This window comes from Natator depressus, chromosome 13 (assembly GCF_965152275.1).
Source record: "Natator depressus isolate rNatDep1 chromosome 13, rNatDep2.hap1, whole genome shotgun sequence".
Taxonomy (NCBI): Eukaryota; Metazoa; Chordata; order Testudines; family Cheloniidae; genus Natator; species Natator depressus.
This window is the reverse complement of record NC_134246.1, coordinates 28,052,835-28,073,452: the sequence shown is the minus strand read 5'-3', so window position 1 is coordinate 28,073,452 and position 20,618 is coordinate 28,052,835. Positions and strand designations below refer to the sequence as shown.

Sequence of the window (20,618 nt, the reverse complement as noted above, 5' to 3'; positions counted from 1 at the left end):
GCCTCAGGGGCTCTCAGCCAGACACGTTTCACCGGCACTACTGACCCTTTAAAACCAAAGGGGAATGGTGGACACAGTACTGAAATGTGATTGATGTACCCCACCTGACCCTTCCTCCCTTTATCTCTCATCTCATGCTATGCCATTGTAACATGCCACGGTCACTTACAGCACACCCCGCAGCCACGATCCAAGCCAGGACTTTCAGCACCAAAGCCACAGGCGTCCTTAGCGAGGAGATAGTAGCAGGCTGTTATAGGTGCTGGGAGCACCCGCTAGAGGGAGACGGGGTGACACAATGCAATCGGAGGTGTGGCTGCACTTTGCGTGGGCATTCCTGTGCCAGCTTTAATCTAGCCAGCACAGCTAAAAATAGCAGTGAAGACAGTGACGTGGACCCCGGCACAGGCTGCACGAGCGTGCACAGAGCCCGGGGGACGCACTCATATTGCTAGCCCACGCTAGGATCTGGCTGCCACTTGTTCTGAGTCACGTGAGGTAGATTAAAGCTAGCACCGGTAGGCGTACCCGAGCGGCAGTCACACCTCTGACTCAGGAGCGGCGGAAGCACCCTGAAAGTGCGGGTGGAGGGGGGGGCACGGGCGCCTGAACTGACGCCCCGCCCCCATGCCATCTCTTCCCCCGAGGCCCCACCCCCCATCCACTCCTCTCTGCCCCCACTTTTAAAGTGGGAGGGCCATGGCTCCCTGGCCCCCCGTTACGGAGCCCCCGCTCTGACTGCTGTGTAGACAAACCCTCGGCCAAAATGTTATGCCAGTGTAACAGCACTCCATCCTTCCACAGCTCCTGCCAGCTGAGGCTCTCGAGTGATTATTGTGACTATTTTACAGAAAAGGACACTGAGAGGCAACCAGGTTAACTAACTTGCCTATGCAGCAAGCCAGTGACAGCGAAGAATCAGATCCAGGTCTCCCGATTCTCAGCTCCCTGCTGTGACCACCAGGCCACGCTACCCATCATGCCCATAGCTCCCCATTCATACCTCTGCGGTCTGGTCAATGAATTCATCACCCATATACCACGCTCCATAAAAGACACTTCTTTCAGCTCTAGCACTAAGGGCCAGATTTTCAAAGTTATTGAGGTGCTTAAATGGGATTTTCAAAGGTGCTTAAGCAGTTTCGATGCCTAGGCCCAGGTCTGCAAAGGTATTTAGGTGCCTAACTTCCATTGACTTGAATGGGAATGCAATGCCTCCCTTCCTTAGATGTTTTGTTAATCCCACCAGTGCTGATTAGCATCTTTAGGTACCTAAACCCCTTTGAAAATCTGGCCCCAATTCCCGAATGGGAGCAGCTGGGGGGGGCACCTCCTTTGTTGCTTGGCAAAAGGGAAGAATTTACCCAATTTCTTCTTTCAAGGGAAAAAGAGAATTACAATATTGGGAGGAGGGGACTGGGTATCAAGACTCCTGGGTCTTTTTCAGCTCTGCCACTGACTTGTGGGGTAAGATTTTGGTCAAGTTATTTAGCTTCTCTGTTTCCAGTCTGTAAGAGGAATAATAATAATTCACAGCAATACTTCCCTATATGACATAGGGATCTAGTGTTGTAGCATTTCCCTACTGCTCAGCTGTGTTGCAAGGATGGATGAGTTAACGTCTGCCTGGTGTCTCTGCAGTGCTGTACAGGTGCTAACCGTCATTATTTAGAGCACTTCCTTCATGTGTTGTGGGATTCCTGAATGCTTGTACAGTGCGGATGTAAGGTGTGAAGCACTGTGATCAGCGACATTACCGACACCCATATTTCCTCCAGCCAAATGTCTGACTCCTCAGCTGCTCAGGAGACTTACTGTAAGCAGCGGCTCTGTCCGGCTGTGAGCTCTGTGTAGGATTGGAGTGCCTGGTGGAATCCCTCTAAGCCGCTCTCTGTCACCGACAGCTGTCTCTGAGCCACCAGGATGTGCTGCAGGGAGAGAGGGCACAGTTAGGACTCCAGGCCAGACCTGCAGGGCCTTGCTAGAGGCAAAGGTGCCGACACATTGGGAGGGTCAGTACTCTTGCTCCAGGAGCTCGCTGGGGTTGCCCTTTGTACTACAGACTCGCTGTCCCCTCTGCTTTCCCCTGCCCATCACATTGCATGGTGGCTCATTAGGCCAGGGCCTCTCGAGTCGTGTAATGAACACGTGGCGGGTGCTGAGCGTGTCCGAGAGGCGCCGTCTCCTCTGCTAACTGAGCAGTGATGAACTGCTGCCAAGGTTGCAAGTGCAGAACTGCAACAGGCCACCCTGGGAGCGAGGAGCTGTAACGCATACCCTGCCTGATCCGCAGGGAGCGGGGCGACTACTGCCTCTCCCGGTCTCCGCAAGGCTAGGGGCGTGGTGAATTAGTGCACGCTGCAGCCACCTGGTCACATCCCCTCCAGTCAGCTCCACTGGCCCCCTGTGCCCTCTCCCTGGGGCAAGGGAGGACATAGCTGCTATACCTGGGGGGTCATAGGGACTTTCCACCACAGGGTCCCTTCCATCCGGGTTTAAACTGGCTTGCTCCTGCATGGATTTGGCCCAGTGTCTCATGGGACTCACATGCAGAACATTCCCTTTGAGCCCACGGGCTTCCTTTGGACTCATTCAGGTATGGCCCTTTCTTCACATGCAGCCCCATGGATTGAAACACGCTCTCCTCAGAGGAACCATTTAGCGCATGGAACTTATGCCCTAGTCTGCCCACCGTTCTGGTTCCCTATCGATCTGGGGTGTGAGACCATGGAACAATGACTCCAGCTTCAGAGCGAAGCCGGGGACTCTCTCTGGTGAGTTCAACCGGGAATGTGTGCGTCTGTCTGCGCTCAGGCAGGTGTGCACATCCGTGCGTCAATGCAGGGATGGGAGGCCTGTACCCGTCTGCACCTGCATGTGAGTGGATGTGTGTGTGAGACAGAGAGAAAGAATCTCTTTGTGTCTCGGTGCTAGCAATCAATGGAAAGCAGCAGGCCTAGAACTTACAGCATTTCTCCCTTTGCAAGCAACTTCTTCTTTTAGAGGCTCCAGCCTTGGGCTCTGCATTTGTAGAAAAGCAAAATCATAACTAATATGAGAATCTGATTACAGGGGAAAACAAGGGTGGGGCCAGGGCCGGCCTTGGTTCTGGGTGGGCGGCCCAGGGCAGCAGGCCAAAGAGGGCGCCATGAGCAGGGTTTGCCTGAGTCTCACCTGACCTGCCGAGAGCCGGCTGGGCTGACGGAGGAGGCAGGCAGGCAGGCAGGCGAGCAGCAGCTTCTGGAGAGGGTGGAGGGATCCACGCTGCAGCGGGGCAGTTGGACAACCAGCCAGGTGACTCCTCCGGAGCAGGGGTGCCCCTCCATGGGGGCTTCAAGAGAGTCCCCACTAGACATTAACCCACTGGCCAAACCAACTTGGGACTTGACAGAGCAGCGATCTGCTCCGGAGAGGCTGGGGACTTGAAGACCAAGGGTGGTGGCACCTCAGCAGAGCTCTGCAGGGAAGGTCCAGCGGGGAGTAGGAGGGGGACTGGTGGGTCAGGACTGAGCTATCCCAGACCTGAAAGAACAAGGGGTGCTCAGGTCAGGAGTGGGCCCATTAGCAGAGCTGAGAGGGGGCCCAGAACCAGAACAGCAGGGAGTGCTGCAGGTCAGGACTGAGGCGAGTCAGAGGTGATGCTGCACTGGCTGAGATGCAGAGGTCCATGCCCACACTTGCAGGGGGGCTGCGGGGTGGGGTTGAGCTGTATTACCATACGCGAAACAAGTCTCCCCTCTACCCACGCACCTTGCATTCCAGTTTGTCAATGAGCTGCTGTAGCCTGTTAATCTGAGCTGCCCACTGGCTGTCAGCTTCGACACAAACCCCTAGATGGAAAATGGACAGGGAGATGCCACTGTTAGCCAGGTTCACACAGGGATGGCTCAGTTCACCCACACCCTGGCTGTCTGCCCCAGCTCTTTATACAGACTAGGTCCTCTGGCAGTAGGCACAACAGATGAAGAAAGTGGTGAATCTTTATTGCTGCCTTTTAGCATTTACGGGACAGATTTATTTGGCATTGATTGGCTCTGGAAGGCAGATGATATTTTACTCTCTTTCTGCCTAAATAATACACCCTTCCTTGAGACTGCAGGCAATGTCAGCAATGTCTGAATTTCACTGCTAGCGGGATGGAAGCCCTCTGGATTTCTTGTGATTTATGCGACTAGGATGAGCCGATCCTGGTCCCACTGATGTTAATGCCAAAGTACCAGCTGGGATTCAGCTAGGCATTCAGAGGTGCAGGTGCCGATCTGAACTATCGCCAGGGACTACTGGATCGATGGGGACGGGAGGGGAGCAGGGAGGCTGTGGGGTGGTCTGGATTGCGGGGGGCGGGCAGGGCTTAAAATCACATGGATAAACTCCTGAACATTTGGATCTAAACCGGACCCAATCTCTGATCCTTACTCCAAAGGAGACTGAGACGCTCCAACTAAGTACAGATAGGATGGTCCCCGGAACATCAGCACTGGTGTCCTTCCTGGCAGTGGGACTGCGTAAGAACAATAACCTGATCTGACTTCCTGCAGAACGTTGGTTCAGATATTTCCCCATCCACCAAGCTAGGCCAAATCACAGAAAGACACACGAGGCTCCCTTGAACTCGGGCATTATAAATCACATCCGTGAGGGAAAGCGGACTCAGAGCTGGTGTTCACACCCTGCCACGTCTCATTGTAACCCACACCGCCACCCTCCAAAGGCAGCAAGGTGCCAAGAGACAGGTGGCACAATGGTAATGGCTTCTCCCTCATCCACCTGGCCCTGCCAATACCTGTAGTAAGCATCCCGGAATAGGGATCCGTTGGAGACAAGCAGACGGTCTTCTGAGCTCTGCGCCCACATCTCCTGCCAGATCTCAGGCCAATGAAGACTTCAGATTTCTTCAAGTCTTTCCTAAAAACAAAAACGGAGGTACTCAGCGCAGCCCGCCGGCTACACCCTCCCCTGTGTCTGCCATCCCCGGCTTCCCCGTGGGAGTGGGTTGTGCAGGCACCGCACACAGGTGGGGAAACCAGAGAGACAATCATGTTTTCACTAATTGAGATCTATTGGAGGCCTGATCCTGAATGTTAGATGACACCAGAAGGAAGAAACCAAGACCTTGTGGCCGAGCAGAAAGAGCTCAGGTTCTGCCCATTGGCACGTGTGCTGCCCAAACTCTCAGACATGGCCGACCGGCACAGTCACACCCACTCCTGGGCCTGCACACGAATGCTCAAACGACAACAGAAAACCAGCTACTGTTGTCCAGCTCAGTCACCCAGGAGCATCTCAGACTTGATCCGGAGCAGTGCTGACTGCGCACTCAAGCCCCACTCTCATCTTACTAGGTGCTTCTTCAAACAAACTCCCATTCAAGTCAGCCAGTGGCTGGACTGGAGCAGGCAGAATGAGCAGTACCCCTAGCAGGGACTGGCTGGCCCAGAGCGGGCGGGCTGGGCAGAGCCTGTGCTGGGGACCAGTTGAGCTGAAGCAGTTGGGGCAGGCAGTGCCTGGGTTTTTTTTCAGTGGTCTGCACAACTCTCAGGGTACAGCTACACTGCACGCTCCTTACAGCGGCCTGGAGAGGGCAGACACTGCCCGCCCCCTTGATCCAGGTATAAATAGCAGTGTAGCTGGTGAGACACTGCTTAGGTGAGCAGAGCACAGACATGCCAGAACCTTTGCCTATGTACTTTACATGGCTCTCTGCATGCCCAAGCAGTGCCTCTCCCGTCTACACTGGTATTTTAGCAACGCAACATCCTGCTGCCTCGCCTCGCCAGAGCCCTTCCCAGACACAGTGAAAGGCTCCAGCAGCAGGGAGAAGCTCCTGCAGTGGGGAAAGGCTCTGGAAGAGGGCAGGAGGCAGTGGGGAAAGGCTCTGGCAGCTCCCTGTGCTGGGCAAAGGCTCCGGCAGTGGGGAAAGGCTCTGGCAGCTCCCTGGGGTGGGGAAAGGCTCCGGCAGCAGGGAGAAGGCAATGGGGAAAGCAGCTGCCTGCTGCTGGAAGCTTTTCCCCACTGCCTCCCCCGGCCAGAGCCTTGCCCGGCCACCCGGCCACGTGCAGCTGCGCAGCGCAGTGTGGACTCAGCCTGCCCTTCACTGCAGTGTGTAGCTACACATACACTACACGCCACCATCAGCGACGTGCAGTGTAGACATAGCCTCAGAGTAAGACACAAAGGAGCGTGTCAGAAGAACAGGGATCCAATCCAGAGAGCGCAGTAACAGCGTGTCCGGGAGTGCCTCCAGCCTCTGGCCCTCGCTGGAGCGGTGTTTCCTCAGCTCTCTAGCAATGGGCCTGTTTGCTGGTAACTAAGGGGGCAAAGCGAGCGGTGGGCCTCAGGAACAAAGCCGAAGAGGAGCATCATGTGGCAACGAGAGTTCCCCTAACTTTGCCAGCACCAAGAGCTCGGAGGGCGGGTCAGCTGCGTTAATATGCAGTCGCTGGGGGGGGGGGGTGTTTCGTAGCATTAACACCCTGCTGCAATGTGGGCTCTCTTGGGAGGCCATTAGCCAAAGCCACTTTGGGAACCAAGCACAAACGGGTAGGTCCCAAATGCACAGCTCACCATGGGCCACGCTCCCTGCCTCCCATCTGGGCCGATACCGGCTGCCCCACGCCAGCTGCCCCGGCATTACCTCTCCCAGCCGGCCTGCTCTTCGATCGTGTCCGAGGCGCACTCCAGCGAGGCCTGCAGGGTCTGCAGCTGGGTCCTGGTCTCCCGCAGCAGGAAGCGGGTCACAAACTGCTCCATCTTGGAGGAACTCTCGTACTCCTGTGGGGAAGGAGAGAGAGGGAACGTCGCACCTGATGCCGGATCAGGTACTCCAGGAGACCTCTTGCCTGGGCTGCAGCCTCTTCTCCTGTAATGTCCCAGGCCCATCTCGCTCCCACCCAGCACCTCACTGGGCCTTGGCAGATGCAGCTGCTGAAGAGCCCGTCCCAGATTTTATAAGCAACCCAGAGCCATACGGGGAGATCAGTTCGTTCTACACAATAACGGAGCTGCCGCTGTGGCACCTTCCCTCCAAAGAGCTCCAGGCACTGGACAAGCATTCAGAGCCCCTCCCAAGCCCCCAGGCAGGGAGGCTAATGCACTCCCACTTATCAGGTGGGGAAACTGAGGCACAAGCGGAGCGTGTTCATGCTTGGAGCAGGTGAATAAATATATAGAAATGTTGCAGACTTTAATACTGGGTTGGCTTTGCATTTCTGTAAAGACCTTAGAGCCTTGAGATAAGTGCTGGGAACATCAATAAATGCCTTGTCCAAGGACACTGAGAAAGTCAGTGGCAGAGCCTGGGACAAGAATTTAGGAATCTCAGCTTCCGATCCTCTGCCCTAACCACTCGCTTGTACAGCTTCTTGTGCCCAGCAGAGCTGGATATAGGCAAGACAGTTGGTAGCTCTTCAGCTCCCTATTGAGCCATAGCGTATTAAATGCTAGAAATGATCGCGGGATGTGTGGTGGGAGTGGGCAATTTAAAACAGAAATCAGATTAAAGGGAAACCACAGCTGGCCTCCACTTGTCAGGCACAGTCAGCTCCAAACTGCAAGGAAGCTAATGGCATTTTCACAGGTCAAACCTCTTCAGGAGTTCTCATTTCCAGGCTCTCAGAAGTGCTGGATATTGAATGCACTGTTTTGGAAAAGAGAATCATTCGGCAACAATCGGTAGTTCTCTAGTGCAATGCAAAACTCAGTCACTAGCTGCAGAAGGTATCCCTGGGACGAAAAGCACAGCACAGTGAGCATCAATGGGCCTCCCCATTGGCAGCTTCACAGAGGCCAAGGAGTTGGACTGAATGGGCCAGACAGACCAAACACGCCCCTCTAGCCCAGAGGCAGGTGGGGCAGCACAGCAGAACGTGCCCCGTTGCTATCCTGGTGTGCTTGTTTTGTGACCAACAAAAAGACAGTTCTCAACCAGGGGTACTCAGAGCTCTTCCAGAGGGTACATCAGCTCATCTAGATATTCGCCTACATAAAAAGCACTAGCAAAGTCAGTACAAACGAAAATTCACAGACAATGATTTGTTTTAACTGCTCTGTACGCTGTACACTGAAATGTAAGTACAATATTTGTATTCCAATTGATTGATTTTATAATTATATGGTAAAAATGAGAAAGTCTGCCATGTTTCAGTACTAGTGTGCTGTGACACTTTTGTATTTTTATGTCTGACTTTGTAAGGTTCTAAGTGAGGTGAAACTTAGGGGTACACAAGACAATTCAGACTCTTGAAAGGGGTACAGAAGTCTGGAAAGGTTGAGAACCACTGGACTAGAGTCCCCAGGGCAGCCCATCCAGTGCCTCTCCCCATCGCCGAATGCACACCCACTGTCCCCAAAGAGAATCATTTGAAATTGTCATTGCATAGGCAGGGACTGGACCAGCAGCTTCTTTCCTCTCAGGTTAAACTCAGTACACAAATGCAACTAACAAGTAGGTCAAATTTATCCTTGGTTTAACTCCACTGACTTCCAAGGAGAGGCAGCAGGAAAGAATATGGCCCTCTGTGTGCTGGACCACTCACAATATGAGAACCATTGAGCTCAGCCAGCAGCTGGGAGCCCGGATGTCTCTCTGCCTTCAAAGACACATAGCACTTCTGGCTTGAACTAACCCAGGCTGGACTCTCTGTGAACCAAATTCAGACATTCATCAGCCCCGTTGGTGACTTGGTGAGAGATCTCTGACCCAGGACAAGGCTTGCCTCATCAGAGCTAAAGTTTCCAGTTGCAGTTCAAAGTGACACAAGCATAAGTTTGAGAATAGGCTTTTTCTACAAAATCCACATAAAAATACCCCACCATTATCATGTTATCAGTGATGGATACTGTCTGTGGAAGGAGGTGAGAGATCTCCAATATCCAGAAGCCTGGGCATCCTGATGGTCAATGTAGGAGAGAATTCAAGGGATATTTTTTAAACACAGATAAAATCATTTTTACTCCTGAAGCTGGAAACAAAATGTGTCCAATGTTAACAGTGAAAATCAGAAACTGATAAATATCCAATAACTATAACACAACAGAAATTCTCCTGATCAGTGCCCTCATTCAGTGGTCCAGCCCTATTCAGCAGAACACCCTGGCATACGCTTAACTTTAGGCATTTGCTTAAATCCTGTCAAGTCCAATGGAAGTTGCTCATATTCTTAAGTGCTTTGCTGAACTGTGGCCAAAGACCGAGCATTGCAGAGCAGGAGGGATCATATTCCTTTGCTAGCCTGTTGTTTTGCAGATTATAAGCAGAGGTGAGCCACAAAGTATACGGGGCATGCAGCTAACACTCCTTGCTGTGGAGAATAAAGCTGACTGGAAAGTCATGGGCATTTTAACAATATTACATGCTTTTCTAGCACGTTTCCCAGGAATCTCAAAGTATTACACCTCACAACAGCCCGTCTCAAGGGCAAATATTTACTATGCCCACTTAACAGTGTCATAGTCTATCTTAAACAAGAGACAATTATTAACCAAAACTTCTACAACTACAGTCACAGACCAATAGGCTTTCACCCAGCTTGAGTTCCAGCTTTCTTTCTCTCGTTTACCACAGACCACATCCTGTCTGGAATACTGTACAGCACACAGAGACATCCAGCAGCTGAACTATATGCTGCAGATAAACATACCATTATAAGCAGATGGAGGATCTGAGATACAGAAAGTGACTTGCTGAAGGTCATACAGCAAATCAGTGGCAAGGCTGGGGAGAAATCCCAGGGATCCTGATGCCCAATCACCAACTCTAGCTGCTAGACACCATTTCTCCGATAGACACTGAGCTAAGGCCACCACCTCCAGCAGGACACTGATATGACTGGGATAAGCTTACATCACCACAGAAAGGTGAAATAAACATAAAACTTTCCCATTAAAGAACCCAGAGAACTGGGTGCAGTGAAGGGGAATATGACTGGAGCACTGAGAAAAATGGAGATAACCAGTCGAATTTAGAAAATGCTCCCTCAGGAAAATCACGTGGCAGTACAAAGGGGAAGAACTGGTACTGCCTTCCTGAGGAGGCAAGAGAATTTCTGGAGGTGGTGCAAGGGGACAGAACTAGAAGTAAAGGGAAGCATTTAAGCCAAAGAACATTTAGGCTAAATATCAGTGACATTTGCAACTAGACTGGACTATGTGCTATTAAATATACTGGAGGCGACAATCCTGAGTCAGCCAAGCAGATGAATTAGGTGTGTCATAGCAAGTCTTCTCTGTCTTCTGGTTGCATGGCTAAAACTGGTCCAGGTTACTCCAAGTTTCTTTTTCATCCTTAGATCCATTTAAAAGAACAGTGTCTAGACGTCTCTCTCCTTTTCAGGTACTTTTTCCTTCTCGGGTTTTTTAGCCACCATTGTTTCCCTTAAAAAGCAGATGATGACTCTGGGAATGCCGCAGAAAATGTTATTCGGAAATAGAAGTTTAAAGGCTGGCCTGCCCTTCTGCATCCACCATTTGGGAGTATCCGGTGACCCAGGGGCAGTTTTGCATCCTCAAGATGTGTGGATTGGGCTGCTGTCATGCAGGGGTCTAACTAACTACCTGGCACGTGGCCACAACTCAGGTAGACAGCTACATAACATCAGGTTGGTGGGGCTTTGGCATGAACGCAGCATTTCCCACCTGAAGCTATAAGCCTTTTTGCACCATCACATTGTTTTCCCAGCTGAGAGATCAAAACCAAAGATCAGGGCTCAAGTAGGAAGTGACAGGTTACCTTTTGCCTGCAGCCAGAGCAGCTGGTGCTGTGATCCTAACAACTAAGTAGCATTTGGACATGGCCTATACTTGGACAGGAGACCTGCAAGGGACATTGGGTACTGCAAGAAGTGATGCTGGTAGCTCACTAGGAGTGCTCTGCCTTCTCAGTCCATTATGAGAGTGGCAGCAGGGGGCTCCTAGGGATGCAAAAGGTTTCCCAATCACTGGTGGTTACTAAAGATCCCATGTCAATTTTTGCAAGAGCAGGGATGTTAAACCAGCATCTTGGTCACTTTGTCGTCCTAAAATTCATCCATGTGCTTCACTGGATCTGGGACTTGTCTCTACTTTCTATCCCAAAGTGCTGGGCAGTGTGGCACTTTGTGTTTTGCTGTGTTACAACCAGAGGTGGTGGCGGCATTACACATAGGTGATCCCTGGGTATCTGACCCACCTCTAAAATGAAAGGCCAGATCCACTTCACTTATGCCCACTAACCAATACTTTAGTCTGCTGTCTGAACTGTCTTTAATGGGACCACTCAGCAAAATTACACAATATGAGTGACTAGTACTGGGTCAGCTCATTATCAGGCAGGGATGAGGGAAGGAACGAGCTGCATGTGGCCCAAACTGATTTGAGGGTCTTCTTAGCATCATTCAGATCCACCCAGTGTAATCTGCTCCCCGCGCTCCACGCCTTGAGGAGTTCACACAAAGACATACACAGAGCCTGGCCTCTTTCTCTCACTGCCAGGGAAGGGTATCCGGGGATAGGCAGCAGGACAATGGGACCCAATGGGCCAGGCAGCCTCAGAGACACCTCATCCATTGTAAAGTCACATCTATGCCTACGGTTGACATCACAGAAGCTCCTTGACTTCTGACACAACTGGCTCAGTAGGGGCAGTACCAGCTGGCTCGGAAGGAATCACAAGATGGGTAATTACAACTCCAGAAAGAAGGTGAAAAAAGCAAAGCAAGAGAAGAAGGAGAAGTGCCCAGATCTGGAGAAGGAAAAGGAGAAAGGGCGACTGGTTATCTATCTGAAAAAGAACAAGTCCACTGTAAGTGCCAGCTGGTGACTCGCTCCAGCTACAGGGGCATCCACACTCATGCTCTCCAACAGCTTCACACCCCACCTGGCCACGCCCCTCATCCCACACAACATGCACAGTCGCTCTCCACACATGGCTCCCTACACAACTGCCACAGACAGACACATGCCAGGCTCCACCCCCCTAACACTATCCCCGCGTTCCATCTCTCCTGTAGAGCGACCAGAAAGAGGCTGAGGTCTGTGCGACATGGACCAGCCACTGCCGTGTGGACTTGTCTCGGAACTAGGTTTCAAAACTAGAATAACCGGCCCTGGGCTAAGGCCCTTCTCTAGCCTTAGGTTTTTGCTGGCCCAGGATGGGAGTACATTACGCTGGTGGGTCGAGTAGAGGTGTGTACATTTTGATACTGTTTGCATTATACAGTGCGAAGGAATGCTGGTGACAAGAACCATCATGAGTTCCTAATTGACAATGTATTTGTCTTAATCCTTCTTGAGTAATTGGAATTCGAGCCCCTAGGCCAGCCATTGTCTCTCGCTCTTGGGGAAATAGGAAAGCAAAATCCTGGGCAGGGGGACTGGGGAACGGTCCCCTAAAACACATCAATAACCCAGGGAAAGTTCCCAAAGACCAATACCCACTTCGCCTAATAAGAAGCCATGGAATTTCCCGTCAGCCAACTGGCAAACACCCTGCCCCTGGGGTGACTGGGAAGAGACCGGTGGCGCCGGGAAGGCACTTTCCTGGAAGTAGCTCCAGCATAGCTTCACTCTGTGGCACCGTCAGCTGTGTCACTGGCCACGTCTGCTCTCCAGGAGCGCCTGGCTGAGGCTGGAGAGCTGAAAGGGGAGGTCCTGAGCGGCAGGGGAGCAGCCCAGGCCAATGGGACCGAAAGCTTTGTTTGTTTCATTTATTCTACAGATCAAAGCAGTGCTGCTCCCTCCTCTTGGGAAGCTGTCCCACTGCCCAAAGACCCTCTCTCTGATCACCCTCCCTCCTGGTAGCACAGTTAACATCTTTGGCAGATCGGAGCTGGGCAGCAGGAGGGGAGAGGTTCCCCGGCCACCACAGCCGTTCCCCTCATCAGCACGGCTGGGAGCCGGAGATGGGGACATCCAGAAGATGAGGAGGATCCTGACCCTGTTCTTTTTGGTGGAGTCTGACAAGGCTGAGGGAGGGGATTCCCTGGGCTCCAAGAACCAGGTGAGGTTCTGGTACACCATACACCCAGGCGCTGGGAGTGGATGGCCCAGGCTGTGAGCAGCCCAAGGAGCGTCACTGTCTCCAGCAACACTACAGCGCGTGCTGGAACCAAGGAACCCATGGAAGGGGGAAAATAAACCAACCCGAGCATCTCAGATGACTGGCTGTGTTTAGTATGTGTTCAGGGGCACGGGAGGAAGACAGGAAGACAAGAAATATTAGAGCCTTACACTAAGGGTCTGGCACCAACGACCCCACGCTGCAGTCCTTGGCTGGAGAGAGGGCCTCCAGGAGACAGAGCAGGAGGTGGGGGATGGGGTGGGAGGTGAGAAAGAAATTGGCTTTGCAAAGTGAGTGCTTCCAAGCTAGCCCTGGAGACAGAGCTCCTTTCACAGCCTTTCAGGGGTTCCCGAGAGGTGAATCGACCAATGAGAAGGATGGCGGGTGAAAAGGCAAATTGCCTGGGAAGAAATTCCTATTGTATAAAGAGGGGGCAGGAGCCTCCACTCTATCAGCTGAGAACTAAGAAGGTGTGGGGGGTTCCTGGCTTTCCTGGTGGAGTGGGAAGTGCAGGGCCAACTGTTTCCATGAGCAAACCTCTGGCATACTGACATACAGGGATGTCCATTCTGCATCGAAAGATGCCATGGAGCATTGTTAACCAGAGAAACTGTGGCTAAGAAAATGCTGGCACCTGATCAACACAGCGGACTGGAAATCAGCCAGCGATCAGGAGTTACAGTCGTGTATATAGCAAGACGGGAGGCTTAGTGTTCCTCTAACGTCCCTCTGTTGTGACTCACAGAAAGCAACAAAAGCATCGCTGAACCATTTAACATTGGCTTTTATAGAAACTCAGGCTAGAAAGTGCTTTCCTGTCTGCTAACCAACTACCCTGTGCTCTCTCTCCTTGTCAATCTGTGCTGCTAGTCACGCTCTGGAGTGGAGTTATATAACTGTGTAGTCACACTGCGTGAACCAGGAGCCAGCCCCAGCAGAAAAAAGAGCTTTTTGCAGAGAGTAAAAGAAATTTGGATGTTTCCATCCTCTTTCTCCCCAGGCTCTGGATCAAAGATCTTTAACTTCAGGAAGAAGAGACCCACAAAGCAGGTTTTTGGTGAATAAGAAAGCCACATCCCAGAAGCTGGTAGAATCACAGAATAATAGAAACATAGGGCTGGAAGGGGCCTAAAGAAGTCATCAAGTTCAGCCCCCTGCGCTGAGGCAGGACCAAGTAAATCTAGAATATCTCTGTCAGGTGTTTGTCCAACCTGCTCTTCAAAACCTCCAGTGATGGGGATTCCACAACCTCCCTTGGAAGCCTGTTCCAGAGCTTAACTGCCCTTAAAGTTAGAAAGTTTTCCCTAATATCTCACCTAAATCTCCATTGCTGCAGATTAAGCCCATCACTTCTTGTCCTACCTTGTGTGAACATGGAGAACAATTGATCACAGTCCTCTTTATAACAGCCCTTCACATATTTGAAGATTGTTATCAAGTCCCCCCTCAGTCTTCTTTTCTCAAGACTAAACATACCCAGGTTTTTTAAACTTTCCTCCTAGGTCAGGTTTTCTAAACCTTTGATCATTTTTGTTGCTCTCCTCTGGACTCTCTCCAATTTGGCCACATCTTTCCAAAAGTGAGGTGGTCAGAATTGGACACAGAACTGCAGTAAGGCCTCATCAGTGCCAAGCAGAGCAGGGCAATTATATGTGACTAGCGGCTTGTCTACATTACCCGCTGGATCGACGGGCAGCGATCAATCCAGCGGCGGTCGATTTATCTAGTCTAGATGTGATAAATTGACTGCTGAGTGCTCTCCCGTCGACTCCGGTACTCCACCAGGGTGAGAGGCGCAGGCCCCAGATCCTTGTCACCAGTACTACCACCTAGCCAGTTATTCCCCATTTTGTAGTTGTGCCCTTGATTATTTTATTCCTAAGTGTAGTACTTTGCACTTCTCTTTAGTGAATTTCATCCTATTGAATTCAGATCAATTCTCTAATTTTTTTGGCTCCTCATGAATTCTAATTCTGTCCTCCAAGTGCTTGCAAGCCCTTCTAGCTTGGTGTCCTCCACAAACTTTATAAGCACACTCTCCACTCCATTATCCAAGTAATTAACACTGAAAATATTGACTAGTATCGGACTCCAGACTGACCCATGTGGAACCCCACTAGATACACCCGCCCAGTTTGACAGCAAACCATTGATAACTACTCTTGCAGCCGACGAAGTGAGCTGTAGCTCACGAAAGCTTATGCTCAAATAAATTTGTTAGTCTCTAAGGTGCCACAAGTCCTCCTTTTCTTTTTGCGAATACAGACTAACACGGCTGCTACTCTGAAACCTACTCTTTGAGTGCAATCATTCAACTCCTCATAGTAATTTCATCTACACCACATTTCCCTAGTTTGCTTATGAGAGTGTCATGTGGGACCGTGTCAAAAGCCTGACTAAAATCAAGATATATCACATCTACTGCTTTTCCTCTATCCATCCACTAGGTCAGTAACCCTGCCAAAGAATGAAATTAGGTTTCTTGGCATGATTTGTTCTTGACAAATCCATGTTGGCTATTCCTTATAACCTTATTATCCTCAAATGCTTACAAACGGATTGTTTAATAATTTGTTCCAATTTTTCCCAGGTATCAAAATTAGTCTGACTGGCCTATAATTCCCTAAGGTCCTCCTTGTTCCCTTTTTAAAGATATGTACTGTGTTTGCTCCTCTTCAGTCTTCTGAGACCTCAGCCTTCCTCCAGGAGTTCTCAAAGATAATTATTCACTATTCTGAGATTATTTCATCTTAAGCACCAAATTTGAATTTGAATACATCTAGCATCTAAATATTCTTTAACCTGGTCGTTCCCTATTTTGGCTTCTGTTTTGTTCCTCCAGAAGTGTTTGCTCTGTGCAGATAACTCTCCATGGGCTGAGTCCTGCACGCTTTACTCGGGGCATGACTCTGCCAGCTACTGTGCTCTGCTGCAGTGGTGCTAAGCACCAACTCCTACTGACGTCAACGGGAGCTGAGGGTGTGCAGCACTTTGCAGGATTTGTCTCCAAATTAATGTGCAGACAAAGCTCAGATGAAGACAGAGAAAAGAGCACCAGATTTGGCCCCATCTGCCCTCTCCATTTCCCCAACTCTAGGTGATAGACTCTGAATAGTATTCTAAATGGATACCATCAATACCGTTCAGCCCATGGCTTTATCCTACTGGGAATGAGCTGCGGGTGGTCCTTAGCAAGAAACCTAGAACATAGCAAAATAGAAACAAGCCAGGGAGGCAAGAGTAGGGGTGTGAAACAGTTTGTTGGGCAAATCTTGCTTCCCTCCAATTCCCCTTGTAGTTTCATGTCCGTCCTCAACTGTTGTGTAGTTGCTATACATTGTTAAACAGCTCCTACATTCCACTTCAGAGGTGGCTGCATTTCAGTGTGTGCGCATGAAATGCTTCCTGTCAATAAATAATGTAAATCCCGAAGGATCTTACAGAGTCTTACAAGCTGTCAGTGTAGGAATCACTTCACCCCTTCCTTTGGATGGAACACAACGGCTGTTTAGCAGCACATACCAACATGACAGAATTAAGACAGTGGGCTGGGACCTTGCCAGGGTCTCAGCCGTGTCATCCCTACCTGTGGAAAGTGTGGCACGGGTCTGATGCCCAGGGCTTTGGTATTACAATGCATTCTCCTGGCATCGGCAGTTCCAGCACACACACATACACACACGTGCACACACAGGTCTATGAGGTCATGGGAGCTAACAATCCCTTTCTAGGAACAGAAGCTACATGGGGTAGGGGAAGATTCCAGAACTCCCAGGACAGCGTCCCCCCACTGGAACCCTTCCTTCCTCACCAGCAGTTCCAGGCCGCACCCGGGAGCCCTAATGTCTGTCCTAGGCCAGCTCCAAGAGGATCCAGCGGTCAGAGGGGAGGGGAGATGGACATCATCAGGTGAGGGTGTCATACCATACATGACTCCATCCCAGCAGGGAGGGTATCAGAATCTGGGTTTGTGTGGGGCTGCAATCAGGGAGCACTTCCAACACATCTCCCCCAGAGAAATGATGCTCTTTTAGGGACGGGGGCCCTAAATGCAACATAAAGGCCCATTCAGAGCCCTAGAACACACCCAATGGCCACCCTCGCCCTGTGACAAAATTGAGCTGCAGGGTTTTATAGCTGGGGAATCTGAACTCCAGGAAGATCCTAGGGCCAGTCAACATGGCTGAGCACATTTGGGTTGGAATTTAACAACTCATGAACATTTCTTTGCCAAGTGTCAAGCTGCCCAGGGGAGCGCTCCGCAATGCCACGTTGAGGCCACTGCTGCTATCAACCCATTCAGCTGGGGGCAGTGAAGGGTGGGGAAAGAGAACAGGAGAAACAAGTGAGAAGGGGACGGCATGGAGGAGACTGAAGAACATTGGGTTTAACTATATGATCGTGTTAGATAAGGTAACCCCAAACGGTGCACCTGGTGCTGCCCAGGACCCTGGATCCCTGACACCAAGGTAGTCTGTCTGCATGGCTGTCCCAGAGCCATGGACCCTGGGAGCCTATGGCTTCCAGGCTTTGGACCCCTGCCACCTGCCTGGTGGGCTGCTGAGAAGCTGGGCGGGTGAGCTGACAGGACAGTAGGCAAGTTTCTGATGGATCCTGCCAGGTTTCCAGAGGAATTTCATCAAAATCGAACGGTTTCCTCAAAATGCTTTGATCTTACCAATCTGCAAAATCTGACAAAAAACATGTTGTTGCAATTTTTCCAACCAGCTCTACTCCCTTCATCGCCAGAATGGCCTTTGCTGTGCCCATATCCTGGGTAGTCCTGCACTATTTAACGTGGCCCAATGTGGGGGGACAGACATTTTTAGGAGAGTTGCCCAACAACAGCAAGTGACCTCAGCTCAGTGTGTGCCATGGACAGCCCTAGGACAGGGAGGGTGTTATACTTTCATTTCTCAGAGGGTTGCACCATAAGGTGGAGAACATCATTCCACTCCAAACCCCAATTTTCAGCTGCTCACAATTTTCATTAGACATTTCCTTTGGGAGCGAAATTTCACACCATAGCCCAAAACTGGGGGCTTTGTTTTTTAATTTGAATAAAATCCATTCATTCCTTTCTGAGGTACGTGTAAGGGGGTAAGGGGTGGGAAGGCTTTGTGACCATTTGATAGGCTAAGACAAGTGATAAAGGCCTGAACACTGCTTCCTCTAACGGATCCACAGCCTCCACTGAGGAACGTGTGAGTTTGCCAGGTTTGCACAGTTTTGATTTGGAAAGAACAGTTGAAAATGCCACACTGAGCACACACGGGATGTCATTTTTAGCACCTATTAAAGATCGCCCTTACCAATATGCATGCAGGTATCAGTTGATGAGGGGGGAAATGCAGGTTTCAGGGAGAATCAGCACAAGGTCTAAGCACTGTTTAAGTCTTTAGGGTGAAGTGATACATAGCATCGCTCAGACCCTCTGTTCATAGCACAGAACCTCTGAGTTGTGATGTATTCTTAGGCAAATACATTGGCATAACTTTCAGAGGGCTGTAGCACCTGATTATCTAGCCCTGGGCAAGCATCAGTGCATCTCTGGCCTCGTGCTCGCTCTGCGTACTCATGGCTACACGCATGGTGCACATTCTGCTTGGTACCCGCACAAGGCAAGATGGTTATCAAGCCACATTGACACACACACTGGGAGCTGCCACGTACATGCGGCCCTGCTAAGACAGAAATGCCCTACAACCTGTCTGGGGTAGGAAAACCAGGCCCATGCCGTAGATAGTGCACTAGAGTCAAGATTTAAAGTTAATGTGGTAGGGCATCCAAATCCCCTAGGCAGTTTTGAAAAATCTCAGCCTAGGAGCACCAAAGCAGCAGTCTGGATTGCCATTCTTCCGGATCATTCCTTTGGGCTCTTGGAGCACTGTCCTGTTGTGACGGGAGCCTGTTTCAATGCAACGAGTTGCTGAGCAGACGTACCAGCATGATTGTGTTTACGTGACAAGGCATGATGAGATGGCCAAAAGTGTCCAACCAGACCAACTCCAGAAGGGGGCAACTTCACGGCACATCCAAGTCACTGCTGCTGAGGAACCCCCGGCTTGTGGGCATGTCCTGACTCTTGATCATTGCGTTTCTCAGCTGTAATCCCGCATTCACAATGGGTTTGTATTTAACTGGTAATGTGACTAGACACTGCATTATAGATCATCCGTTTGCTCTGTTGCAGGATGAGGCAAGCTTTCCAATTCCCTTCTTCCCTCTAATCCCTGACTGTGCGTCTTCCCCATCCTGACGTCAGAGGTGGATAAAGCTCAGACAGTTTGGTGGTGCAGATAACGCTATGGGAAAGGTTGCGGTTGTCATCGACAATGGTAGTTGCTTCACTCGAGCCGGCTTTGCCGGAGAGGACAAGCCAAAGTCTGTGCTGAAGACCACGTCCATGCCTCCCACCTGCCCAGCTGTGATGCGGGAAATCCCATGCCATCTCACTGCTGCTGGCTGTGGGACAGGGGGTGCCAGGGCATCCAAAACCCACCCGCTCAGGCATGGCATCATCACTGACTGGGAAGCCATGGAAAATCTGTGGAGCCACCTTTTCTTCTGCGGGCTGAGACTGTCCCCTGAGGAGCGCCCGCTGCTCATGACCGACTCTCCCTCCTGCCCCACAACCAATCGGGAGAAGGTGGCCGAGGTGTTCTTTGAGGCCTTCGCTGTTCCAGCCTTGCACGTGGCTAACACAGGCCTCCTCTCCCTCTGCTCCTGTGGCAGGGTCACTGGCCTGGCTGTGGAGGCTGGGGCTGGGGTGTCCCATGTCACTTCCATCTGCGCTGGGCAGATCTGGAGGGAAGCCACGTATCGCCTGGACGTGGCTGGGTTTTTCCTTTCCAAGCACATGCATACCCTGCTGCTGAAGAGCTCCAATGACCCACAGCTGCTATATGCCTTGCAGAAGACGACGGTGACCCAGCTGAAGAAGCAGTGCTGCTACGTGTCCATGGACTATGAAGGAGACCTCCAAGACAAAGCTCACCAGTTCCCAGTGTGTTTTAAGACCCCTGATGGGCACTGGATAACTCTGGATAAGGAGCGGTTCTGCTGCCCAGAGCCACTCTTCCAGCCAAAACTGCTAGACCAAAATTCTCCAGGCATTCACCTTTTAGCTTTCCAAAGCCTCCAGAAGGTGCCGGACGAGTGCAAGGGGGACATTATCGGTAACACTGTGTTATCAGGGGGCTCATCAATGTTTCCTGGTTTCCCTGAGAGGATGTGCTCAGAGCTGGATGCCTTATTATATGGCAAAGGCTACCAGATTAAAATTCTGGCTGCCCCAAAGAGGAGTATGGCAGTCTGGGCTGGAGGCTCCATGGCAGCCTCGCTTAAGTCCTTCCGGCATATGTGGATGAGAAAGGGCGAGTACCAGGAGTGCGGGGCAGCATATGTGCACAAGAAGTTCAATTAGTTTCTAATAAATAACCACTGTTCTGGCTATCTGTCTGCCCAAAATGGTATAATTCTGCCTATACAATTAAAGCCAAGGCAGGAATGCAAAGGTCTCTGTAACAAAGAAAGCAATGCATCTGGCATCCCAGTTTCCTGTCGTCTCTCCAGGGGCAGAGGT

At 50.9% G+C, this 20,618-nt stretch overlaps 2 protein-coding genes across 2 annotated transcripts in view; one reads left to right on the top strand and one right to left on the bottom strand.

The window, feature by feature from the left end:
• The window catches only part of NECAB3 (N-terminal EF-hand calcium binding protein 3), a 106,268-nt gene that overhangs the window by 7,353 nt on the left and 78,297 nt on the right, over window positions 1-20,618 (bottom strand). Inside the window, exons 6-10 of the mRNA XM_074969778.1 lie at window positions 6,635-6,771; window positions 4,784-4,905; window positions 3,751-3,830; window positions 2,968-3,021; window positions 1,816-1,928 (exon numbers count right to left, since the gene is read on the bottom strand). Of these exons, the coding sequence (XP_074825879.1) occupies window positions 1,816-1,928; window positions 2,968-3,021; window positions 3,751-3,830; window positions 4,784-4,905; window positions 6,635-6,771 (506 nt within the window). The remainder of the gene's footprint in view (window positions 1-1,815; window positions 1,929-2,967; window positions 3,022-3,750; window positions 3,831-4,783; window positions 4,906-6,634; window positions 6,772-20,618) is intronic.
• On the top strand, window positions 19,341-20,459 carry ACTL10 (actin like 10). Its single transcript, XM_074970187.1, has one exon. It carries the CDS (start codon window positions 19,341-19,343, stop codon window positions 20,457-20,459), a length of 1,119 nt encoding a protein of 372 aa, XP_074826288.1.

Excerpts from the sequence above, each read along its gene's own strand:
- ACTL10 (XM_074970187.1), top strand. The coding sequence starts at position 19,341 with ATGGGAAAGGTTGCGGTTGTCATCGACAATGGTAGTTGCTTCACTCGA.